This window comes from Scyliorhinus canicula, chromosome 4, assembly GCF_902713615.1.
Source record: "Scyliorhinus canicula chromosome 4, sScyCan1.1, whole genome shotgun sequence".
NCBI lineage: Eukaryota > Metazoa > Chordata > Chondrichthyes > Carcharhiniformes > Scyliorhinidae > Scyliorhinus > Scyliorhinus canicula.
In genome coordinates this window covers 207,559,243-207,584,295 of record NC_052149.1, presented here as the reverse complement: position 1 = coordinate 207,584,295, position 25,053 = coordinate 207,559,243, and the positions used below count along the sequence as shown (strand labels likewise).

Here is a 25,053-nt window from a genome sequence, read left to right as displayed (position 1 = left end):
AACATGACTTGCCAATTCTTATACTCAATGCCCCAGCCAATGAAGGCATGCCATATGCCTTTTTGACTACCTTCTCCACCTGTGTTGCACCTTTCAGTGACCTGTGGACCTGTACACCTAGATCTCTCTGACTTTCAATACTCTTGAGGGTTCTACCATTCACTGCATATTCCCTACCTGTATTTGACCTTCCAAAATGCATTACCTCACATTTTCCGGATTAAACTCCATCTGCCATCTCTCCGCCCAAGTCTCCAAACGATCTAAATCCTGCTGTATCCTCTTGACAGTCCTCATCGCTATCCGCAGTTCTACTAACCTTTGTATCGTCCGCAAACTTACTAATCAGACCAGTTACATTTTCCTCCAAATCTTTCATGTATACTACGAACAGCAAAGGTCCCAGCACTGATCCCTGCAGAACACCACTAGTCACAGCCCTCCAATTAGAAAAGCACCCTTCCATTGCTACTCTCTGCCTTCTATGACCTAGCTAGTTCTGTATCCATCTTGCCAGCTTACCTCTGATCCCGTGTAACTTCACCTTCTGTACCAGTCTGCCACGATGGACCTTGTCAAAGGCCTTATTGAAGTCCATATAGACAAAATCCACTGCCCTACCTGCATCAACCATCTTTGTGAACTCCTCGCAAAACTCGATCAAGTTAATGAGACATGACCTCCCCTTCACAAAACCGTGCTGCCTCTCGCTAATACGTCCACTTGCTTCCAAATGGGAGTAGATCCTGTCTCGAAGAATTCTTCACTGACATAAGGCTCACTGGCCTGTAGTTCCCTGGAATATCCTTGCTACCCTTCATAAACATAGGAACAACATTGGCTATTCTCCAGTCGTCCGGGATATCACTTGAAGACAATGAGGATCCAAAGAGTTCTGTCAAGGCCTCAGCAATGTCCTGTCTTGCCTCCTTCAGTATTCTGGGATAGATCCCATCAGGCCCTGGTTACTTATCCGCCTTAATATTTTTCAAGACACCCAACAAGTCGGCTGGGTCGGAGAATCCCCGGGGGAGGCATGAATCCCGCCCCAAAGCCGGCTGCCCTCTTCTCCGGCGTTGTTTTTCAGGGGCCGGAGGGATTTTCGCCACCCCGGTCAGGTGCCGTTGACAGCGGCCCCCCGAGCGATTCTCCTGACCCTGATGAGCCGACTGGCCGTCCAGTTTTGGTCAGTCCTGCCGGCATGAATTACTCACCACGCACAGCGGGACCTGGCACGGGGCGGGGGTGGGGCACTGGGGGATCCAGGACCCCACAGTGGCCTGGCCCGCAATCGGGGCCTATCGATCTGTGGGCGGGCTGATTCCATGGGGGGCCGTCTTTCCTCCGTGCCGGGCCCCTGCAGGGCTCCAGAATATTGCCCAGGAGCCAGCGCGGAGAAGAGAACCCCCGCGCATGCGCGGAAATATACCAGCCGGTCTGCACATGCGCAAACTCGCGTCAGCCCTTCGGCTCCAGGTGGAGCACCGCCAACCACTCCTCCGTCAAACTAGCCCCTGAAAACTTGGAGAATTCCTCACTTTCGGGGGCTGTTGACGACGGTGTAGTTGGCGCCAGGTTTCCCGTCGGCATGGGGACATAGCCCCCTTTTCGCAGAAACCCGCTCCTCGTCCTTTTGGATCTCAATGTGATCTAGGCTATCTACACACCCTTCTCCAGACTCCACATCCACCACTTCCTTCTCTTTGGTGAATACTGATCCAAAGTATTCATTTTGTACTTCGCCCATTTCCTCTGGCTCCACACATAGATTCCCTCCCCTGTCCTTCAGTGAGCTAACCCTTTCCCTTGCTACCCTCTTGCTTTTTATGTACGTGTAAAAAGCCTTGGGATTTTTCTTAAACCTATTTGCCAATGGCTTTTCGTGAGACCTTTTAGCCCTCCTTACTCCTTGCTTAAGTTCCTTCCTACTTTCCTTATATTCCACACAGGCTTCGTCTGTTCCCAGCCTTCTAGCCCTGACAAATGCCTCCTTTTTTTTGACAAGAAAATATCTCTCGTTATCCAAAATTCCTGAAATTTGCCATATTTGTCCTTCCTCACAGGAACTTGCTGGTCCTGAATTCCTTTCAACTGACATTTGAAAGCCTCCCACATGTCAGATTTACCCTCAAACATCCGCCCCCAATCTAGATTCTTCAGTTCCCGCCTAATATTATTAAAATTAGCCTTCCCCCAATTTAACACATTCACCCGAGGACTACTCTTATCCTTGTCCACCAGTACTTTAAAACTTACTGAATTGTGGTCACTGTCCCCGAAATGCTCCCCTACTGAAACTTCTGCCACCTGGCTGCGCTCATTCCCCAATGCCTGGTCCAGTATAGCCCCTTCCCTAGTTGGACTATCTACATATTGTTTTAAGAAGCCCTCCTGGATGCTCCTTACAAACTCTGCTCCGTCCAAGCCCCTAGCACTAAGTGACTTCCAGTCAATATTGGGGAGATTAAATTCTCCCATCACAACAACCCTGTTGCTTATACTCCTTCCCAAAATCTGTCTACCTATCTGCTCCTCTATCTCCCGCTGGCTGTAAGGAGGCCTGTAGTAAACCCCCAACGTTGTGACTGCACCCTTCTCATTCCTGATCTCTACCCATATAGCCTTGCTGCCCTCTGAGGTGTCCTCCCGCAGTACAGCTGTGATATTCTCCCTAACCATTAGTGCATCTCTCCACCCCTTTTACCTCCCCCTCTATCCCGCCTGAAACATCTAAATCCTGGAACATTTAGCTGCCAATCCTGTCCTTCCCTCAACCAGCTCTCTGTAATGGCAACAACATTATAGTCCCAAGTACTAATCCAAGCTCTAAATTCTGTTATACTTCTGTATTACCTGTTATACTTCTTGCATTAAAACATATGCACTTCAGGCCACCGATGCCGCTGTTTCCAGCAACATCTTCCTGTCTGCTCTTCCTCAGAGCCATACTGGCCCTAGTTCTCCCTCAGTCTTTTCACCTTCTAACCTATTGCTCCGGTACCCACCCTCCTGCCATACTAGTTTAAACCCTCCCATGTGACACTAACAAACCTCGCGGCCAGGATATTTATGCCTCTCCAGTTTAGATGCAACCCGTCCTTATACAGGTCACAACTGCCCCGGAAGAGCTCCCAGTGGTCCAGATAACTGAAACCCTCCCTCCTACACCAGCTTTTTTGCCACGTGTTTAGCTGCTCTATTTTCCTATTTCTAACCTCACTGGCATGTGGCACAGGGAGTAGTCCCGAGATTACAACCTGTGGAGGGTTGAGACAGGCCAGTGAGATACCACCAGGAGATACAACAGCACCTTAATATCCTCGGAAGGAAAGCCAATTGATATTTAATTTCCTACTAAGATACTGAAGAATAAGAAATACTTTATACAAGCACTACAGCTACTCAGGAGAAGATCATTCCACCAACTGGAGGGAGAGTACTGAATATCCTTGACCTCAAAAAGAGGTGAGAGCAAGGTAATGGAAAGTGGTCAAGACAACTGAGAGTGGGCCGATGTCGGAGGGTGTAAATATGATGGGGATAAAGACTTGGAGGGAAATGTAAAGTGTTTCCATCAGATGTATTTGTGATGTCAGAACACATGACAGAGAAATAAGAAGTCTGGAAGAGGAGAATCTCAAACCTCGTGTGGAAGTTCTAAATACTTGCCGAAAATAAACAGTTTGGATAAAGAGACTGCAGCATACTTTTAGGAGACTAGACAATCCCCACAACCCTATCTAATCCACTACAACACAACAAAACAGAAACCTGTGCACCTTCCACTAAGTTTATGTATCTGTGTATTTTTTTCTAGATCTTTCAGCACTTGCCACAGTGTTGGTGATGATTGGAAAGTTTGGGGCCACATGTGCTTTTTCCATAGTTTATGTCTACACTGCTGAGCTGTATCCAACTGTGGTAAGAAATATGGGTGTCGGAATAAGTTCCATGGCCTGCAGGTTTGGTGCCATCATCTCGCCTTACATTTTTTATCTCGGTAAGGTAACTGTTTAACATATGTGTGTAGGTAGAATATAAGAAAACGTCTTACGTTATCCAACTACCCACCGATCATTACCAAGTACTCATAGGTTAATATGCATATGGTGTAAATGAAGCTAGAGCTATGCAGAGGATACCTGAGCAGTCTCCTCATAGCTACATATTGGTCATCCAACATCTACTCCATGGAATCCCTATAATGCAGAAGGAGGCCATTTGGCCCAACGCATCTGCACCAACCCTTGGAAAGAACATCCTGCTTAAGCCCACACCTCCACCCTATCCCCATAATCCAGTAACCACACCTAACCTTTTAGACACCTAAGGGGCAATTTAGCATGGCCAGCCCACCTAACCTGCATATCTTTGGACTGTGGGAGGAAACCGGAGCACCCGGAGGAAACCAACGCAGACCCAGAAAGTGCAAACTTCACACAGTCACCCGAGGCCAGAATTTAACCCGGGTCCCTGGAGCTGTGAAGCAGCAGTGCTACCCATTGTGCCACCGTGTTGCCCTGTAGACAGGTAGATACTGTATCTTATCTCACTGATTGAAAAAAAGGGTGGTAGCATTTCAGTGAAAGCATAATGCCAATAAATGCCTGAGAAAAATTATTTAAAATATCTTCATTTTCTGATTATGAAGTGACACAGCAATAATTGGTGAGATTTTTATCTAATAACATGTTCAAAGAAGATAGTCACTAACCTGAAGGATAGTCACCTCATTGTCAAGCCAATTCTGATGGCTTCATCTTTCAGCTTCTCCATCTCCCACCACCTCCCTGGTGAGTCTACCCAGGGATTGTAGACCTCCTTCCTCAAGTCCATTGGAACACATTGCTGGTTACTGTTCATCCGCCCTGTTACGTTGGTGCACTGATTTTGGATGATCTTTCCCTGTACAAAGATATAGAAAGGTTAGCATTTAATTCCGAATGTAAATCTTCCCAAGCTGTCTACAAACATTCCATTGCAAAATCATCAGCTGTAAACAATATGGCAATCCTTTAAGTTTTCACTTTTAATATCACCACCTTTGATCAAGGAAGCTATGTCAGCAGAGAGAATGAGAGAAAAGGTATGTGTGGCTGTGGGTATAGTCACTTAATTTGTGGTGATACAGCATCGACTGCCTATGCTATCTCTCTCGACAAAAATGGCAGAATGATGTAGATTGGGACGCCTCTTCTAAATTTAACCTGGCAGATATCCTGAAATTCAAGTCTGAGATCAATATATTTTTGGATTCTAAACAGTTCAAGCAATATGGCGATCAGGTGGGAAAATAGAGTTGTGGTCAAAGATCAGCCATAATCTTAACAAATAGTGGAACAGGGCATGGCCATATGTTCTTATGTTTCTTGACTTTCTGTAAAGTGTAGAAATAACAGGTGGACAAAGGAAGCATTTTTGTACGATGACTGATTTCATAGGTATAAATTAAGAATTAACTATTGCTGTTTAAATAATAATCTGTAGCAAAATCATAAATATGTTTGGAAAAATTGAACAAATCCTAAAGCAAGTATTCTGATCAATAGATAACAGGGGCGGGTTTCTCCGACCCCCCCGCCAGGCCAGAGAATCGCTGAGGGGGGGCGGCGTGAATCCCGCACCGACGGCGGTTTTTCAGCAGGAGCGGGAATCGCGCCGCGCCATTCGGGGGCCGTTGGCAGAATCCCCCCGGCGATTCTCCAGCCCGCGATGGGCCGAGTGGCCACCCGTTTTCGGCGGGTCCCGCCGGTGTATATTACACAAGGTCCATACCGGCGGGATCTGGCTCTGAGGGTGGCCTGCTGAGGGCAGGGGGGGGGGGATCTGGCCCCGGGCGAGGCCCCCACGGTGACCTGGCCCGCGTTCGGGGCCCACCAAACCGCAGGCGGGCCTGTGCTGTGGGGGCAGTCTTTGCCTCCGCCCCGGCCTGTGTAACAGTCCGCCATGGCCGGCGTGGGGAAGAATCCCCCTGCACATGCGCTGGGATGATGCCAGCACACGCTGGCACTCCCGCGCATGTGCCAACTCGCGCCAGCCGGCGGAGACCCACCGAAACCCCGCTGGCGCCGGCCTAGCCCCTGAAGGTGCGGATGATTCCGCACCTTCTGGGCGGCCCAACGCCGGAGTGGTTCACGCTCATCAATCACACGCAAGTTCCTTTCCAAGGTGCACGCCAACTTGATTTGGAAATATATTGTCATTCCTTCATCATTGCGGGGAGAAGAATCGAGTAAGCCCTGAAAACAGGTATTGGGAATCTGATGCACAATTAATACTGCTGGTTATTTGCAATTCAGTTCAGATGCAAACTTTGTGCTGCTTTCTAATTTAAGTCATGGCAACTGACTGTGGGTGCACTCCCATCTCATGGACTGCAATAGCTCAAAAAAGTGACTCACTACTTCTCAATAACCATGAGGGATGTATAATAAATGCTGGCCTTGAAAGCGATACCTAGATTCCATGAATCGTTTTTTAAAAATCCTGATCTATCCATGTTGCTTCCTCAGAAATTTCAAGCGAAACAGAAGGTAATTCTAGCTCAATACTCCATTTGCTAATTAGGAACAAGTTTCCCACTCTTTACTGGGAAATCATAGAATAATAGAATTTACAGTGCAGAGTAGGCCATTCGGCCCATCGAGCCTGCACCAGCTCTTACAAAGAGCACCCTACTCAAGCCCACGTATCTACCCTATCCCTCTAACCCCCCACTTAACCTTTTTGGACACTTAAGGGCAATTTAGCATGGCCAATCCACCTAACCCGCACATCTTTGGACTGTGGGAGGAAACCGGAGCTCCCGGAGGAAACCCACGAAGACACGGGGGAACGTGCAGACTCCTCACAGACAGTGACCCAGCCACAAATCAAACCTGGGACCCTGGAGCTGTGAAGCATCTGTGCTAACCATTGTGCTACCGTGCTGTCCAAGTGGTATGTGAAAAAGACTAAAAAACGGCAGAAAAAAAATCTCAAAAATATAAACCAAAAATAATCCTCACTCTACTTTTGTAGTTTAAAAAAAAAGCAGTAAAGCGTGGTTATTGACAATAAGGCCTGTCTTACATGGTCTGTCTGTGGCTTTATATTGTTGTGCTGATCTTCACAGTATCATTTATATTTTCACAGGTGTTCATTATGAGTTTCTCCCTTTTATTCTGATGGGGAGTTTTACAATTCTTGCAGCAATTCTGGTCCTGTTTCTGCCCGAAACACTCAATACTCCTCTCCCAGAAACCATTGGCCAGATGCAGAAAATTAAGGCGTAAGTGCGTATGGTCTTTATGATTCAGTCATTCCTCTCAGTTTTCTGCTCTGAATAACTTGCATGTTTACAATATTTTTAATGCAGATTTTATCCCCAAGGAGCTCCACAGAGGAGAAAAGAGCAGACGCATGTCCTTTGTGAGAAAGTTGGAGGAGTTTATCAAAAGGCTGTTGGAAGATGTGGGGTGGGATTCTGCGATCCTGGGGCTACGTAGGAGCGTTTTACGATGGCATCATCTGGCCCCTTGGATCAGTGATCCTGCGCCGCACAGGGCGCCAGCACGGCACTGGAGCGCTTCATGCAGCACCAGCTGTCGATACGGGCACCAGCACGGCCGGCACGAATTTGCGCCTGGGTTACCTTCTCCACGCCGGCCCACGGCAACATGGCAGAGCCCTACAGGGGCCCGGCGTGGAGGAACATAGCCCCCCCCCACCCCGGATAAGCCCGCCTGCCGATCGGTAAGTCCCGATTGTGGGCCTTGCCACCGTGGAGGCTCCCCTGGAGTTGGATCCCCCCTCCTCCACACTAGGACGGCCCCCACAGCATGAACGCCGAGGTCCCGCCGGGTAGGACCACACGTGAATGGCACCGGCGGGACTCGGTCAAACCCGGCGGGCATTCGGCTGCGGCCCCCGACCGCAAGCGGGGGTGCGCATCCGGCATTACCAGCAAATCTGTCGCAGTGAACGGCCAGAAGATTCTGGCCTAAATGTGGTGGCAGATAGTTCCACTGGTGCCTTTCCCACTGGCTGGAATGGTATAGACCAGCCCCAGATTCGCACTTTACTGAAGCACAGACGAAATCCCTCCAAGTCACCTGGTGGGCCGGCAGCTGATTCTTCTGCCTGCGGTTAGAGGCGGATTTGAGGCCCTTGCGCTATGTTCAGCACACTCATATCAGTCTCTCCAGCCTATCTGTCTTCACGAGACCACAGAGGATGTCAGCAACCCAGGGGAAAAAGGCTAGCAGCTTCAAGAAACAGTCTGTTCCTTGACTGACATAATTTCACGATCGAAAGGTCTGACAGGACACTGGTAGGCAGCTGTCTTACTGAGCAGTCACTAGATGAAAATGGCATTTGCGCCACCTGCCAATTGGAAGACTGGCCCACCAATAATCTGCCATTGGGAAAATGGAACCGTAACTTTATGCCAGTGTGTTTCAGGCTTTTTGGCTCTTGCTGGATTCTCCACTCCCGCCCTCCACCAAACCCGCTACTGGCAGGATGGGAAAATTCCATTTTGGTGTGGAATATGGGGCGGGATTCTCTGATCCTGAGGCTAAGTGTTGACACTGTCGTAAACACCGTTGCGATTCTCAACGGTGTCACCTTGGCCTCAGGAGAGGCGATTCTGACCCCTATAGGGGGCCAGCACGGCACTGGAGCAACCCACGCCGCTCCAGCTGCTGATCCCGGTGTCAGGTGGGTGCCACAGGTCTGCGCATGCGCATTGGAACCGGCACCAATGCGCGCATGTGCAGTGGCTCCCTTCTCCGCACTGACCCCGACGCAAAATAGGGCTACAGGGTCCAGGGCGGAACAACAGAGACCCTCAGCCTTAGAGGCTGGCCCACTGATCGGTAGGTCCCGATCGCAGGCCAGGCCACAGCGGAGGCCATCTTCCCGCCCCCCTGTTGCTCGTTCTGGTGAGTGTGCTTTACACTCAATTGGCTCTGTTTTATTCCTTAGCTCTAGAGTCGCCAGGTATCCTTATGATACCGCCACGAGATTCAAGTTCAGATCAATGACTCAATACACCAGTTAGTAAGGTTCAATCAAACACATTTATTATTACACAGGAAATCGATACTCATGCAACTAATACTAACCGACTAAACTATTCCTACCACCATAAGCCAATACTTATCTTGGTTAACGGAACACACTGGATCAGGGAACAATGGCCTCTTGTTCTGTCCTGAGACTGCAAGCTTCCCAGTTGGTACGGGCTAAGGGGTCAGGAGTGTTTACTCTCGTAGTGAACGTTGGTTAGACACTTACTTGTCGGTGTAGCTGTTGGCCAGGCCTCTCCTTCTCACGTTCAAGTTCTTAGAGAGCTGCTGCAAAGGTGTTCTGCTGGGAGGGCCGGCTAAGAGAGCGAGCTGGACTTGGGACCTGACTTTTATAGGTCCCAGGGGCTTCGTGCCCATCTGGGCGAACCTATACCTGCTTGCAATCGATTGGACCTCATACCAATCGATTGGTTTGAATTCCCCAATACTGGGGCTGTTTCCTGATTGCTGGGCGGTTCTTGGGGCTGTTTGTAACTTATTGTCCGGGACTCCTGCTGGCACCGAAGAGTCTGGCTTGACCTTTGTTATTCTCGATTGTGTCCATTGTGCCCGGGAATCGCTCAATTAATATGCGCAACTGTTAGTTTCAGTGCTGTCTGGTTTCTTTGCAGACAGAATACACAGGGAGATTCTGCAGCCTGCCTGTTTTCCTTACATTGTCCTGTTTTCCCTGCATGCATTTCAATTCTCCATTTTGTGTCGGGCAGTGGCCAACTTCGGTGGCTACACTTCCATCCCCTGACCTCAGTGTGTTCCATGGCTTCTGCACTTTCCTCAACTATGCAGAAAATTTTACCTTACAATCTCTATTTGGCGCTATGTCATAAGGGGACATGCAGTACAAAACAACAAACTGGAACATCTAACTAATCTGAAATAAACTACACTCACTGAAAACATACAAGCATATAAACTTCCAAACAGTATAAATAATAGCAACATTCACATTTTACCTTCTCTGACTCGGCAGTCGAGCTCAGAGTTAAACATCTTTACACAAAACACATATCTTTATTGACAAAGCGACAACGGAAAATTCTTTATTGCATTTCGAGGGGTTCGGGGGACTGGTGGAATCCGAATATAGGGGATCTCATCCTATATACTGTCGAGGTACGAGAACGGTAGGCTCTCCTTCGCCATTTCCTCATCCGAAGGGTCTGCACTATGATGCAAATTACTGCTATCGCCAAAAGTGATTCCACTACGTATGACAAGGAGTACCAAGCCATAAATTTAATACACCAGGTCGGGTTACTGCTGCTTGTTACTGGGCTTTGAGTGGTCTGAGGAAGTGAAACATTAACGGCTGGTGGAGTGGGGGTAAGGGGGTTCGCGTCCGCACGCAACCACATGGATTCCATAATCCATGATACAAAAATGAAAAACATCTTCATCTTTTTTCTTCTCTTCTCTTGCGGTGTCTTCTCTGGATCTTCTGGGATTCTGTGGGATCAAGGATAGTTTCTGTTACTATTTTGTTTAACATCTCGGATCTTACCGTCTGTCTGTCCTGTACTGCCAAATACCCTTTATGAATGGTCACTCCCTGTGACTCCCTCATTTTTTTTTTTCAAAACCGAATTTTAGGACCAGACATATACTTAAATACTCTACCACTGCGAGCCATCTCGCAAGCTTTGCAATTTACCATCCCAATGTTCCTGGATGTAAATAGCATGTGGAATTGGCAACCAAAGGGCTACCTAAAATAAAACAAACAGAACCAAGCTTTTAGAAACAAGACTTCCGAAATGAGTTGCGTATGGGCCGCGACGGGTAAGATTTGGGTGGAATCCCCGGGTAGGGCGTGCTGTGCTGTACCCAAGCTTAGCTGACCAGAGGGGGGTCCTCAGACAGGGCGGGTCCTCAATGCCGTTACTCCACTGCTGAGCGGCCTGAAACGGACAGGCAAGAATGTAGTCATCATGGGGTTTGCCTCTTCTATCCTTCAAACAGAAGAGCAGTTACGAAACTGGAGCTAGCAAGCTCTAAGAGGTTTCGGCCGTTATGCCTGTTGGCTGGGCTTCAGACATTTCAGCTGATAAGGCGTCTGGCAAATTCTCCTAGGTTTCTGCGGACAAACTTGGTGTCTGGCTGCAGAACTGTTGTTCATGAGAAAAAAAAACAACAAACACCAACAAACAAAACATGCAACAAACATACTGCAGGTTTCATCAGAAAAGGACACCGTTTATCTCTCAAGCGGTTCCTCTTTTTACATCATCTGGACACCTCAATCGTCATCTTCTGCGAACAGGGTCGCAAAGGGGTTGCCGTGTCATGAGTCAGACTTAAAGTCATCCTCTTCTCCCGGATCCCATACCCTTGTATGGGATCAGGCGTGCTATGGTTGCATTGTGTGAACGGGGGTCCATCTCGTCGTTCCGGACGAGTCTGAACGAATTATCGCGGTGCCAATTAGTTGTGTTAAAATTTGAGTGAGCGAAAGTGGGGTCGTCATTGTGGGGCGGGGGTTCTGGGTCTGGGGCCTTTATGTATGTGATCTCAAAGGGATCACTCGAGTCGGCTTCGTAGTCGCTGTGTGATGGGTCTGCTGTATCGGGGCATTAGTGAGGAGTGCTGTGGCTGTCATCAGAGTCACTGTCAATGTCTCTGCTGTGGCAGCTTGTGGGTGTGTCGGGGCGGGGTCTAAAGTCAATGGGCAGAGTCGAGGTTGAGTCCGTGGAGGTGCTGATCTGTGAGGGGGAGGGTGGAAATGCGTCTCTTGTGGGCGGGGCGTTGTGTGCTGCGTCAAGCATGACGTGATGTGTGTGGTTGGACTGTGTTCCATATGCCTTTAACTGGTTGATATGGAACCACGCAGTCTTTCCGTTGGGGTATTTGATTTTGTAGACCGAGTGGCTGACTTTGTCCGCAATGGAATACGGACCTGAATACTTTAGGGACAGAAATGTGCTGGAATTGGAGACAGACAGCATCACCTGCTGTCCGACCTGAAACTCAGTCGCTTGTACTGTCCGGTCAAAACAAGCCTTGCTCTGTTTCTTTTTCGTTCCCAATTTAACGGCGGCTGCTAACTGAGCCGATCTTACGTTTTCTGCTAATAGTTTGACCGCTGTCTAGTTTGTGAGGGCTGTCACTTTGGGGCTGGTCAAGTCAAGTACTAAAAGGAATTCATAACCTTTCATGGGGCGTCCGGTCATGAGTGTGTGTGGGGTGAAACCTGTTGAAGCTGAAACAGTGTTTCTTAAAAACATAAGCGCGAATGGGAGTACCGAATCCCAAGTCGTGTTATTTTGCTGGACCATCTTTCTAAGGGTTGATTTTAGAGTCCGATTCATGCGCTCCACGATACCACTCGACTGAGGGTGGTACGCGATGTGGAAATTTTGTGAAATGCCGAATATGGTTAGGACGTTCTTCATGACCCGTCCTGTGAAATGAGATCCTTGGTCCGACTCAATACTTCTGGGGAGTCCCATTTTAGTAAAGATGTGGTGTGTCAGGATCTTTGCTGTCGTTTTAGCTGTATTAGTTCGAGACGGGAATGCCTCTACCCATTTTGTGAATATCAATTACTACTAAAATGTATTCATAGCCATTCCTGCATGAGGGCAATGGACCTATAAAATCGATCTGGAGGTTAGTCCAGGGGCCATTAACGGGGCGAGTGTGACTAAGCTGTGCCTTCTTTGAATACCTCTCCGGGTTATTCTGTGCACAAATTAGATAATTTGCAATGTAATGCGTTACATCTTCTTTTAAATTTAGCCACCAACAGAGCTGTCTCAGGTGGGCTGTGGTGGGGTCTATACTTTGGTGTCCATGACTGTCATGGAATAAGCAAATCATTTGATTCCTGTCCTTCTCAGGAACCACATAAAGGTTATCTTTAAGAACCACACCATCATGCGTGGTCAGGGCGTGTTTAAACTTGTCGTACGGGGCCGCATACTTTCCTATCAAAATCTCCCTGAGATTGTTGTCCTGTTTTTGGGCCTGTACTAAATCCTCAATGTTGGTCTGTGTGACCTGAACTGAACTCACAGGGGCGCTAGCGGGGGGTGTCCAAAAATGTCCGTCCCTGGAACCTGCTTTTGCCAGTGCGTCGGCTTTCACATTTCCAGGGGGGGATGACCGATGATGACTCCTAACTTTAATGATTCCAAAAATCCTATCCTTTGCTTTCTCTAGGATATGGCAGAGTAATGGGGCTGATGGAAGGGGCTTCCCATCTGCGGAAACAAAACCTCTTGACTTCCACAGGGGTAGAAAATCTGTCAAACTGTTGCAGACGTAAAGGCTATCGGAATAGATGTCTGCCGGGCTGGGGAAGGAATCTGGGTGTTCTACAATGTACGCTATGGCCACGAGTTTTTCTGCCTGCGCGCCTAAGTGTCCTGGTAATTTTAAAGCTATCTCCTCTAGTGCACGTCCCTGAGCGTCCTCTACATAGATGCCGCATCCTGTAATGCGCTCACCATTTAAAACAGTGGATGAACCATCCACATAAATCCTCAGTGGTGCACACGTGTCTGTGCGGGGGGCTTTGGGTTGAATTTCCTATCTTCCTGGGGGGCATCTTTGCAACGAAGGGTCCTATATTGTGAAGTGGGGATATGATCTCACATTCATGGGATTTTCCTGGGTATTGGAGGTTATCTGCTAAAAAGGTGTGTGTCTTTGTCCGTTTCACAGTGATGTCCCGTCCCCGTAAAAGAAGGGTCCATCTAGCTGCTCTGATTTTACTAACTGAACCGTCCTTCAGTCGTCCGTCTAATAGAAGCTGTGTGGGGGTGTGTTCGGTCAGAATCGTTATGGGGTTGAGTCTGGTAATGTACGAAAAGTACTGTACTGCCCAGAATACTACGAGTAGGTGCCTCTCGCAGGCTGAAAATCCTTGCTCAACTGGGTCTAAAAGTCTGGAGGCATAAGCCACTGGTCATAGCTGCTTGTGCCGTTCCTGAAGGAGCACGGCCGAGAGGGTCAGATCTGTGCTTCCTACCTCAATTGCATAGGGGAAAGCGGGTCTGCAACTTGGAGTGCAGAGGCTGCGCTAAGGCCTCTTTTTAAATCGTCCACAGCATCCGTATGCTGCAGAAGCCATTCCCAAGGGGCTTCTTAAGGAGGTCTGCAAGGGGGGCTGCCTTTGTCGGAAAACCGTCAATATGGTTCAGACAGTACCCAACCAGTCCTAAAAATGACCGGAGGGCTGAAACATTTTGGGGAAGGGGCAATTTGATGATCGAGTAAATCCTTTTGTACTCGATCTCGCGTTTGCCATGTGTGATGATTGTACCCAAATACATCACTTTACTCTCCAATATTTGGGCCTTTCTGGGGTTCACTTTACATCCAATTGTTTGTAGTAGTTCCAGGAGTTCAGACAGAAGCGTGATGTGCTCTGCCTTGGTGTCTGTCTGCAGTAATAGGTCATCCACATGCTGGACCAGACATTCGGGTCGGGAAAATTTTGATAATCCATTTGCCAGCTGTTGGTGGAAAATGGAGAGGGAATTGTGGAAGGCATGTCCACGTGTACTGCTGACCTTTAAAAGTGAATGCGAATTTGTAATGGCACGCCTTCGCCAATGGGATGGACCAGAAGCCGTTGCTAATGTCCAAAACCGTAAAGTACTTTGCGTTGAGTCCCTGTTTGATCATGGTCTCGGGACTTGTGGCTACCGTGGGGGCTACTGTGGGGGTGACTTTATTAAGTTCCCGATAATCGATGGTCAGTTGCCATGATCCATCGGGCTTCCTCACTGGCTTGACCTTTGTTATTCTCGATTGTGTCCATTGTGCCCGGGAATCGCTCAATTAATATGCGCAACTGTTAGTTTCAGTGCTGTCTGGTTTCTTTGCAGACAGAATACACAGGGAGATTCTGCAGCCTGTCTGTTTTCCTTACATTGTCCTGTTTTCCCTGCATGCATTTCAATTCTCCATTTTGTGTCGGGCAGTGGCCAACTTCGGTGGCTACACCCCCGCCCTGGTGTCAGACCCCCCGCCACCAGGCCGCCCCTGGATGCATGCTCACCGAGGTCCCGCCGGGTAAGACCAGGTGTGAACGGCGGCGGCGGGACTCGCAGAACGGACCCCGACAGGCGCTGCGCCGACGCTCTCCGGAGAATTGGCGGACCGGCATCGTGCAATTTGCGCCCGTCCTGCCGATTCTCCGGGCCAGCCTGGGCTGAGAGAATTCCGCCCATGATGTGAACTACAGAGCTTTAGGTGATTTGAAGTTTGTGGAGGATTGGAGATTGGCAAGGGAGGCATTGGAAATGTTGTGTGGGGAAGGTGAAGCTCTATTTGTAAAATGTGGGTGAATGCAGGCAATACTGCTGAGGTAGAAATTAACATTTCTAAAATTACAGTTGTTCCAACCAGGTTGGGAGGAATGTGCAGTTTTTCTCGTCCAACTATTCCACAGGTAAATGCCCAATTGTTTACCTCTGCTATTGCCAGACTCAGAATATGAGTAGAACCAGATTTCTTTCAATAAATCAGAGTGATTGATATTATGAAATAAAACTTAAAAAAAACAAATTTCATAACTGATTAACATGCAATTTGTAAACCTGAAGTGAACAATGTAGCCTTTTAAAATCCCAAAATGCATGCACATACATACATGCGCATGCATGCTGCACGTGCATAGGAGAAAAAAATAGAATCTGTGCAAAGGTTACTGGTAAAGGGAAGAATAGAACTTCCAACCAGTAGGAAGAATTTATGAAAAAGGATAAAGTCTAAAGTGTTTTGAGACTGTCAATCTGGTGTTCCTGCATATTAAAATGGACCGCTGGCCACAGTAGTTGTCTGGTTGTTCTTTCCAAAGGAGATTTGGTGTGGAGGAGAGCAGAGTAGAATCAATGTCCCTGGACTTGATTCTCATCTCAGCTTATAGCATTCCAAATAAGACAAGTTGTACTGAGATGAGAATTTCTAACTGGATACTAATAACCACACTGAATTGCAGACAAGGCAGGAAGAAATCGATTTGGGCAACCTTTGCCTTCTTGGCATATGCCCAAACTATGTCCAAAACACAAGTTCAAAATATAAACTCCCTCAGTAAGGTAAGGTAAGATCACCAGGGCCTCTGCCTCTAAAGCAGCAGTTTTGTTTCCCTCCAGCAGTTAAAGCTTAAGTAAATGAATGTTTCTCATCTCCTCAGGTGCCTTACTGGTTATTTAACTGAAGGCATGTGACTTCTTGGAAAAGGTAGTTTGTTCATAGTCCAAAGTGAAATTATAGCCTTTTTAAAATGTAAGTCAGTTCCCAAGAAAGTGTCCAAATAATTCAATATTACGATCCTGTAACAGACCCCAACAGTGGCTAGTATATTGGACAGAAACCCTAACATTTTGTTCTAATTTTGTAAGAGTGTGAGGAAAGGATACCTCACTCCAGGAGTGATTTCACGCAAAATAGGGATATGGTATATTAAAACAAACTTTATTATTAACACAGTATTAAAATATCTTTAACATCACACAGCAAATAGCTTACAATTGCCCCTTAATCAATGCTAATCAATACAGTGGCACAATAACGCTTAACTGCTATCTTTATTCCATTCAAACAACAAAACCATCTCCGACCCCAATCCACTTTTAAATCCAGTTAGTGCTCAGGATTACTTGCTATACAGAGATGTTTGAATACTCCACTTTGAGAAAGAGAGACCTTTTGCGACTGCTTGAAAGAAAGAGACCTTACCTATGAGAATAATGCAGAATTTCCGGCTGGATTTCTTCAGAAAACCTTCTCAGCTCACCTTCCAGCCACAAACTGAACCTCAACACCTGACTGCTTCAGCCTTTGGCTCCTTCCATTTACTACATCAAGTTACTAAACTGAACACAATGTCTCTAATTAACTACTCTTCAGGGAACCCTCTTAATATAAATAAAAATCCATCAGGCCAAACTTTGTAATGCTTTAATTGCACCATTGGCTCGAAAAATAAAACGTAGCTGTCTTGCGAACCAGGATTTTAAAAACGCTGTTGGAGCAGTCATGCACACACTAACCCAGGCTTTTAACCCTTACTGCACCAACTACATATGATACAATATAGCTGAAATTCCTACGTTCATCACAGTGTTTCAAATTTTTAAAAATGTATACTTCTTGGATGTATGTATTCATAACACAGTCTACAGAACAGAAATAGATCATTTAATCCGATGATAAATTGTCCTTAGTGTCCAAAAAGGTTAGGTGGGGTTACTGGGTTACGGGGATGGGGTGGGCTTAAGTGGGGATGTTTTTACCAAGGGCCGGTGCAGACTCGATGGGCCAAATGGCCTCCTTCGGCACTGTAGATTCTATGACATTGAATCCAACTGTGCTATATGTTGCATATAAACATCGCCTCACCATTCTTCATCTAACCCCATCAGCATATTCCATTCACACTCACATGCTTGTCTTGCTTACTGTTAATTGCATCTCTGCTATTTACCTCAATCAGTCTTGATGAAAGTGAGTTCCACATTCATATCATTCTATGGGTAAGAAATGATTCTTCTGAATTAGTAATGAAGAGGCTGCGGCGTTTGAAACTTGATGCTGAATCAAACAAAATGCCATTGCTGAGTGCAGTCTGGTTCAACTTAAGCAAGCAGCCAGGAAATAACAAATTCATTGATAAAAGTACAAATGTTTTGGCAGGAAGCAATGGTTTCACCCTTCTACACGTAATTGGAGAAAACCTCGATTCATTCACGGCTTAATTTCAGACAAGCAGTCAGACAGCGCTGGTTTAGCACAGGGCTAAATGCTGCATTTGAAAGAAGACCAAGGCAGGCCAGCAGCACGGTTCAATTCCCGTACCGGCCTCCCCGAACAGGCTGCGGAATGTGGTGACTGGGGGCTTTTCACAGTAACTTCATTTGAAGCCTACTTGTGACAATAAACAATTTTCATTTCATTTTCATTTTCAGACAGCACATTTCAGAGATATTAGGGTTGTAAGATAGGTAAAACTGGATGTCATCAGCATGTATGTGAAAGCTGATTCAATGTTACAGATAACCCCACTGAAGGGAAGGTTGCAGATGAGGAAGAAAGAAGCAAGGCTTCAGTGGCTATGAGACAACTGGAGAAAGAACCACTGCTGGAGTTAAATTGTGTTGGGGCAGGTAGAAATGTGCAATCTGAAGGATGAACTGGGGCTGAGCGATTGGAGGTGACATGATTCATTCTGACAAATGCTGCAGCAAAGTCACAGAGGACAAGAAGTACAATGCCTCATGATCACAGTCACAGAAGCAGTAAGTTTGACCAGGGTGATTTCAGTGCTGCAGCAGTGCAGAATTGTACTGACAGGAGTCATACTGTGAATTATAACACTAGCCAGAACTTTCCAGTCAGAGAGGCAACCAAACAACCAATGACTTTAGGCAGCAATTTTATGGCAGGACCGGACAATCCCTGCACCGTTACTGTTTATTTGTTTCATATGTTACCTCAAGGTTTTTTCACCTTCGGGCAATGCTGGTTTAGCACAGGGCTAAAGAGCTGGCTTTTAAAGCAGACCAAGGCAGGCCAGCAGCACGGTTCAATTCTCATACCAGCCTCCCCGAACAGGCGCCGGAATGTGGCGACTCGGGGCTTTTCACAGTAACTTCATTTGAAGCCTACTTGTGACAATAAGCGATTTTCATTTCATTTCATGGTGGGGAATTGTTGGAAGGATCATCAACCTGTTGAACCATGAATGTTCCCCCCGTGGCCAAGAAATTCTAGAGTGGAACCTGAACCCAGAGACAGGGGCACAACCGAGCCCGCCACCCCCCGCGTAGACTGTCTTTCACTTGCTGTTTGGCACTCAAGTGATCTGGTGTGGCGCTTCACCAGGTTAACACCTCATTTTTATGTATGCCGGCTGTTGCTCCTGGCATGCCCTCCTGCAGTCTTCATTGAACTAGGGTGAACCACTGACTTAGTGGTAATGGAAGAGTGGAGGAAATGCCGGGCCATGAGGTTAACCATTTTAGTTGAGTAAAATTAAAAGCTGCTGGTATCCCATAGCGCCTTAAATTTGCCCAGCCCTAAATTGCTAAATCGGTTCAAAATCAATCCCATTTAACACGGTGGTTATATCACACAACACGATGAATTATATCCTCAATGTGAAGACAGGGCTTTGTCTCTGAGGACTGTGCTGATCACTCCTACTGATACTGTCATGGACAGATGCATCAAAGGCAGGCAGATTGGTGGATATGAGCTCAAGTATGTTTTTCTCATTTGTTGGTTGCCTCCACGTCCTGTAGACACAATCTACCAACTAGGTCCTTTAGACTTGGCCTTGCTAATGACTATGTCAGGCTATGGCTTCACTAGTTGTGGTGTTATGATCTGCATACCTGTCTGCCATTGGGCCAGAACGTTGGCTTACCATTGGCCCTGGTCGGTCGTGTGCCTCTCGACCGATTGGCCGAGAGGCTGAGTTAACCACGCCTCTATTAACAAGTTATAAATGGTCAGACGCCTGATGATCGTCCTTTCCATTGTAGACGATCGCAGAGCTGTGTTCTAGTCAATTAAAGCCAGACTTTGGTAAATCACTCGCCTCGCATAAGATTGATGGTACATCAATTTAATTGACTACGACTTTGAAGATGGAATTCCGCATTAAGCCCGAATGCCTCCGCATCAGCCCGCAAACTCTGAACTCTGCAGAATTTTTCCAACTCTGGCTGACTTGCCTCGAAGGGTTCCTAACATCTACAACCACCACCCCCCCCCCCCCCCCCAACCGGGGCACAGAAGCTGCACGTCCTCCACTCCAGCGTGGGTATCGACGCTTACGCAATAATCAAAGGGGAAACGGATTATGATGACGCTATTGTTGCTCGTTTTACTGGAGTGTATTAACACGCCTCCGTTTAAAGGCCGTGTGCTTAACACTACTATGGCTCTGTGTATGTAATTATGCTCAGGAGTCGCCAGGTGCCGTATTTAGACACCTCACAAGTATATCAAGGTCAGGTTCAAAGTAATAAATCTGTACACCGATTAGTAAGTCCAAACGATTGATATTTATTATGACAAATATAATAAATACACATGCATACGCTAAAGAGACTAACTTACTTCTAATACTAAACAACTAAAATACTTATCTAGACAGGAACAGGCAAGGCCAGGGAGCAAGGCCTTCGTCCCGTTCTTGGTCTGCAACTCTCAGGTACTTAAAGTTGTCAGGATCTAGCAAGGTCTGGATCACGTAGCGATCGTTGTATTGGCACTTAGTTCGATGGCTGATGGCTCAACGGCTGGTGATGGAACTGGAGTCAGGATGCGATGTAGCAGCAAAGCAGAGCCGGAGCGACAAAACAGCAGTCAGAGCCGGAGCCAAAGCAGACCGAACCATGTGCGGGGTCTACTTTTATAGGTCTAGAAGTCCGTGCCCCTTCGGGGCGGGCCTTTTACCTGCCATGTATCAATTGGGCCTTTCCCAATCGATATCTTCCAAACCCCCCAATCTGAGGGTCGTTTCTCGATGGGTGGGCTGTCCCTATGGTTCTTTGTGTTGGATACAGTGGTGCCGTTCTGTCTGGGCGTCTACTCAAAAGTATCCATTCATACTTAAATGTTTCTATTGTGTGGGGTCTGGATCTGGATCACCTCATTACTATGTAGATCTTGTTGCCATTTACACCTTTGGCTGAGACTCTGCACCTGGCCACAAATTGGTTTCTGTACGTGCAGAATGCTAATTAGTCTCCTGCAAACTGCTTGTCCTTACTAAGACTGTTTTGCCCTGCAGCCTTAGCAGTTCTCCATTTTGTAGCCAGTGTCCATCTTAGGTGGCTACATTCCCTCCTTGTGATCCTCACAAGAAATTGTGATGGATCACCTATGCACGTTTCTTCTAGTGCCTTTGGGTGCCCTCTTTGGGTTCCCTGACCTTAGCAAGTTCCTGGGCGTCTACTCTGTCTTTATCTATGGCAAGAAAATTTTTTTATCTGACATTTCTACTTGGCGCTATGTCAAAGGGGACATGCATTACCAAAAACCGGGAACCTCTACCTATCACAAGTACTATCCTTATCTTACTTTAAACATTTTATTACAGCCTAAAAACCTTATCCATTCACACCACATTACATATCACTTTCTGACTCGGCAGTTGAGTTCAGAACAATATAATACATTAGTGTCTTTATTAACATAGTGCTTTATTCATCAAGGGGCAAGGGGGATTGATGAAACCGAAAAATAGGGGACCGAACTCCGTAAACGGTTGAGGGGCAGGAACGGGAGGCTCTCCTTTTCCATTTCCTCAACCTGAGGGTCTGTACAATTACGCAGAGGATTACAATCACCAGCAGTGATTCAATCACGTACGACATTGAATACCATGTCATAAATTTTGTGCACCAGGTCTGAACTTCGCTGATCAGAGCTGAGCACGGGGAAGTTGGTGAGGGAAACATTGACGGCGGGGGTTGTGGGGGAAACGTGACTTGCTTCCATATATACAAATACAACATTTAACAGTAATAGGTAGGCTTCCATCATGGTCTTCTCTTCGTTCTCTTTGTTCTCTTCCTCCTGTATGGCCGATCCTTGCCGTGAACCCTCTTTCGTCCTTCGAAAGCTGCGGGATCAAGCACAGTATCTGTCAATACACAGTGTAATATCCGTACTTGTTAGTGTATCTGTCCTCTCATTCCAATTGACCCATTAAATGACTGGCCAAGTCACACCCTGTGACTCCCCTCATTTTTTTTTCAAAAGCGAATTTAGGAACAGAATATACCTAACAACTTTCCTCTTGCGAGCCGTCTCGCAGGCTTTGCCAATTTACCATCCAAAAGTTCCTGGATGTAAATAGCGGGCGAAATTCTCCGCGGACCGACGTGACGCCCATTTCCGGCGGGAAAAAGCGGTGCGCATGACTCCGGCGTCGGGGCCTTCTTTTATGCCGGTAATCTCCGTTCCCGAAAGGGCCAGCAGCGGACTGACGCGATAGGCGTCAGTTTCACCCGCTGCGGAAGTGGCGAGTCCCGGCGTTTGTGTGGTGGGGAGAGAGAGAGACCCAGCGTGGTGGGGGGGGGGGGGGGTTGAAGAGCGACCCGGCATTGGGGGGGGGGGGGGAAGAAGAGCGACCCGGCATTGGGGGGGGAGAAGAGCGACCCGGCATTGGGGGGGGGGGGGGGGAAGAGCGACCCGGCATTGGGGGGGGGGGGGGAGAAGAGTGAACCGGCATTGGGGGGGGGGGGTAGAAGAGCGACCCGGCATTGGTGGGGGGGGGGGGGAGGGAGAAGAGGGGGGAGGGGAAGAAGAGCGACCCGGCATTGGTGGGGAGGGGGGGAGGGAGAAGAGCGACCCGGCATTGGGGGGGGGGGGAGGAAGAAGAGCGACCCGGCATTGGGGGGGGGGGAAGAAGAGCGACCCGGCATTGGGGGGGGGGTGGGAGAAGAGCGACCCGGCATTGGGGGGGGGGGAAGAAGAGCGACCCGGCATTGGGGGGGGGGGGTGGGGGAGAAGGGAGAGACTCGGCGTATTTTGGGGTAAGGGGGAGAAGAGCGACCCGGCATTGGGGGGAGAAGGGAGAGACCCGGCGTTTGGGGGGGGGAGAGGAGAAAGACCCGGCGTTTGTTGGGGGGGGGGGTTGCGGAGTTGAGAGGGGGAGAGGGAGGGAGGGGGAGAGCCGGAGAGAGGGAGGGAGAGAGAGAGGGAGGGAGGGAGAGAGGGGAGGGGAGGGAGGGAGAGAGGGGAGGGAGGGAGAGAGGGGAGGGAGGGATGGATTGCGGCGTGGAGAGGAGAGGGGGGTTACGGGGTTGAGTTGAGAGGGGGGGAGGGGGTTGCGGCGTTGAGTTGAGAGGAGAGGAGGGGGGGTTACCTGCGTTGAGAGGAGAGGGGGGGGTACCTGCGTTGAGAGGAGAGGGGGGGGGTACCGGCGTTGAGAGAGGGGGGGCGGCATTGGAGGGGGTAGGGGTGGTGAGGGGGGGGTGAGGTAGGGGGCAGAGGGGGGGGGACGGATGGCCGGGATCAACGCACCGTCGCCCCCTCTGCACGCCGCTGCCCCTACCCCAACCCCCCCCACCACCCCTACCCCCTCACCACCCCTACCCCTTCCAACGCCCCTACCCCCTCACCACCCCGACCCCCTCACCACCCCTACCCCCCTCCAACGCCCCTACCCCCTCGCCACCCCTACCCCCCTCCAACGCCGCCCCCCTCTCTCTCAACGCCGGTACCCCCCCCCTCAACGCCGCACCCCCCCCCCACTAACGCCGCACCCCCCCCCCCCACTAACGGAGGAAGGAAAGGGGGGAGGAGGAAGGAATGGGGGGAGGAGGAAGGAGGGGGGAGGAGGAGAGAGGGTGGGTGTGTGGTTACCGGCTTTCAGAGGGAGGGGGGTGTGTGGGTACCGGCCTTCAGAGGGAGGGGGGTTACTAGTCTTCAGAGGGAGGGGGGTGTGTGGGTACCGGCCTTCAGAGGGGGGGGGGTACCGGCCTTCAGAGGGAGGGGGGGTACCGGCCTTCAGAGGGAGGGGGAGGGGTTGTAGGTACCGGCGTTGAGAGGGGGGGTATGTGTGTGTACCGGGGGAGAGGGGGGGACCCTGCGTTGAGGGGGGGGGGACCCTGCGTTGAGGGGGGGGAACCCTGCATTGAGGGGGGGAGCCCTGCGTTGAGGGGAGGGAACCCTGCGTTGAGGGGGGGGAACCCTGTGTTGAGAGGGTGGGGGGTTGCGGCATTGAGAGGGGGGGGTGCGGCGTTGAGAGGGTGGGGGGTGCGGCGTTGAGAGGGTGGGGGGTTGCGGCGTTGAGAGGGTGGGGGGTTTGCGGCATTGAGAGGGGGGTAGGGGAGGGGGGTAGGGGTGGTGAAGGGGGTAGGGGTGGTGAGGGGGGGGTGGTTGGGGTAGGGGGCAGCAGCGTGCAGAGGGGGGGCGACGGTGCGTTGGCCCCGGCCATCGCCCCTACCCCCCCCACCACCCCTACCCCCTCTCAACGCCGCAACCCCCCCGCACTCCCCCCCCGCACTCGCCCCCCCCGCACTCGCCCCCCCCGCACTCGCCCCCCCCCCCCCACTCGCCCCCCTCCCCGCACTCGCCCCCCCCCCCCCCCCCCCACTCGCCCTCGGAAACTGAACGGCGTCAACCATCATCAATGGTTGACGACGTTTTAAAGCTACTCTGTTTTTCGCCGACGTGACCCGTGGCCACGTCGGCGGGACTTCAGCCCATCCGGGCCGGAGATTTGTTGAAAGAAAAATATAATGAAATCCCGCCGGCGCCAGCTGTTTTCAGAGGCTGCCGGCGGGATTTGCACAACGCCGGTTTTTGGCCGGTCGGAGAATAAAAAACCCTGCGGGAGCGGGATTAACGCCGCTGCCGGCCGATTCTCCAACCCTGCGTGGGGTCGGAGAATTTCGCCCAGCATGTGGGATCGCGGCCGAAGGGCTACCTAACGAAAAATGAAAACAAATTTTGAAACAAAAGGTCGAATGGGTTGCGTATGGGCCGATACGGATAAGATTTGGATGGGATCCCCGGGTAAGGCGTGCTGTGCCGTACCCGAGCTTGGCTGACCAAAGTGGGTTCTCAGACAGGGCGGGTCCTCAATGCCGTTTCTCCACTGCCTGAGTAACCTGGAATGAACGGGCAAGAATGTGTTAACCGTGGGTTTGCAGCCTCTATTCGCCGAATAGAGGGGCACCTAAAAAACAAGGGAGGAGCCAAGATGCTCCAACATCTAAAAACAGGGAACAAGTCGTGAACCGTGTCGGTTCACCAGAGGATACAACTGAAGTTCTCAAAGGTTTCAGCGGAGAAACTAGTGTGCGTGTAAGGTGGTCACAATCTTTTCAGCTGAAAAGATCTGCAATCAAAACCCTTAACATATCAACAAGCAAACAAACATAAACTAACAAACAAAACATACGTGCAGGTTCCATCAGAAAGGATATCGCTTCCCTCAAGCGGTTCCTATTTTACATCATCTGGACACCTCACTTTTCCTCTGCCTCCGTGAACAGGGTCACAAAGG

General features: G+C 49.3%; 1 protein-coding gene across 3 annotated transcripts in view; it reads left to right on the top strand.

Annotated features, from left to right (window-relative positions):
- Window positions 1-25,053, top strand: part of LOC119965339 (solute carrier family 22 member 5-like) — a 216,447-nt gene that overhangs the window by 177,537 nt on the left and 13,857 nt on the right. Inside the window, exons 8-9 of one of the 3 annotated variants that reach the window (XM_038795967.1) lie at window positions 3,818-4,000; window positions 7,135-7,270. The exons of 1 other annotated variant lie outside the window; for it this stretch is intronic. In XM_038795967.1, coding sequence (XP_038651895.1) covers window positions 3,818-4,000; window positions 7,135-7,270 — 319 coding nt within the window. The remainder of the gene's footprint in view (window positions 1-3,817; window positions 4,001-7,134; window positions 7,271-25,053) is intronic. One more of the 3 variants, XM_038795968.1, reaches the window with a different exon arrangement.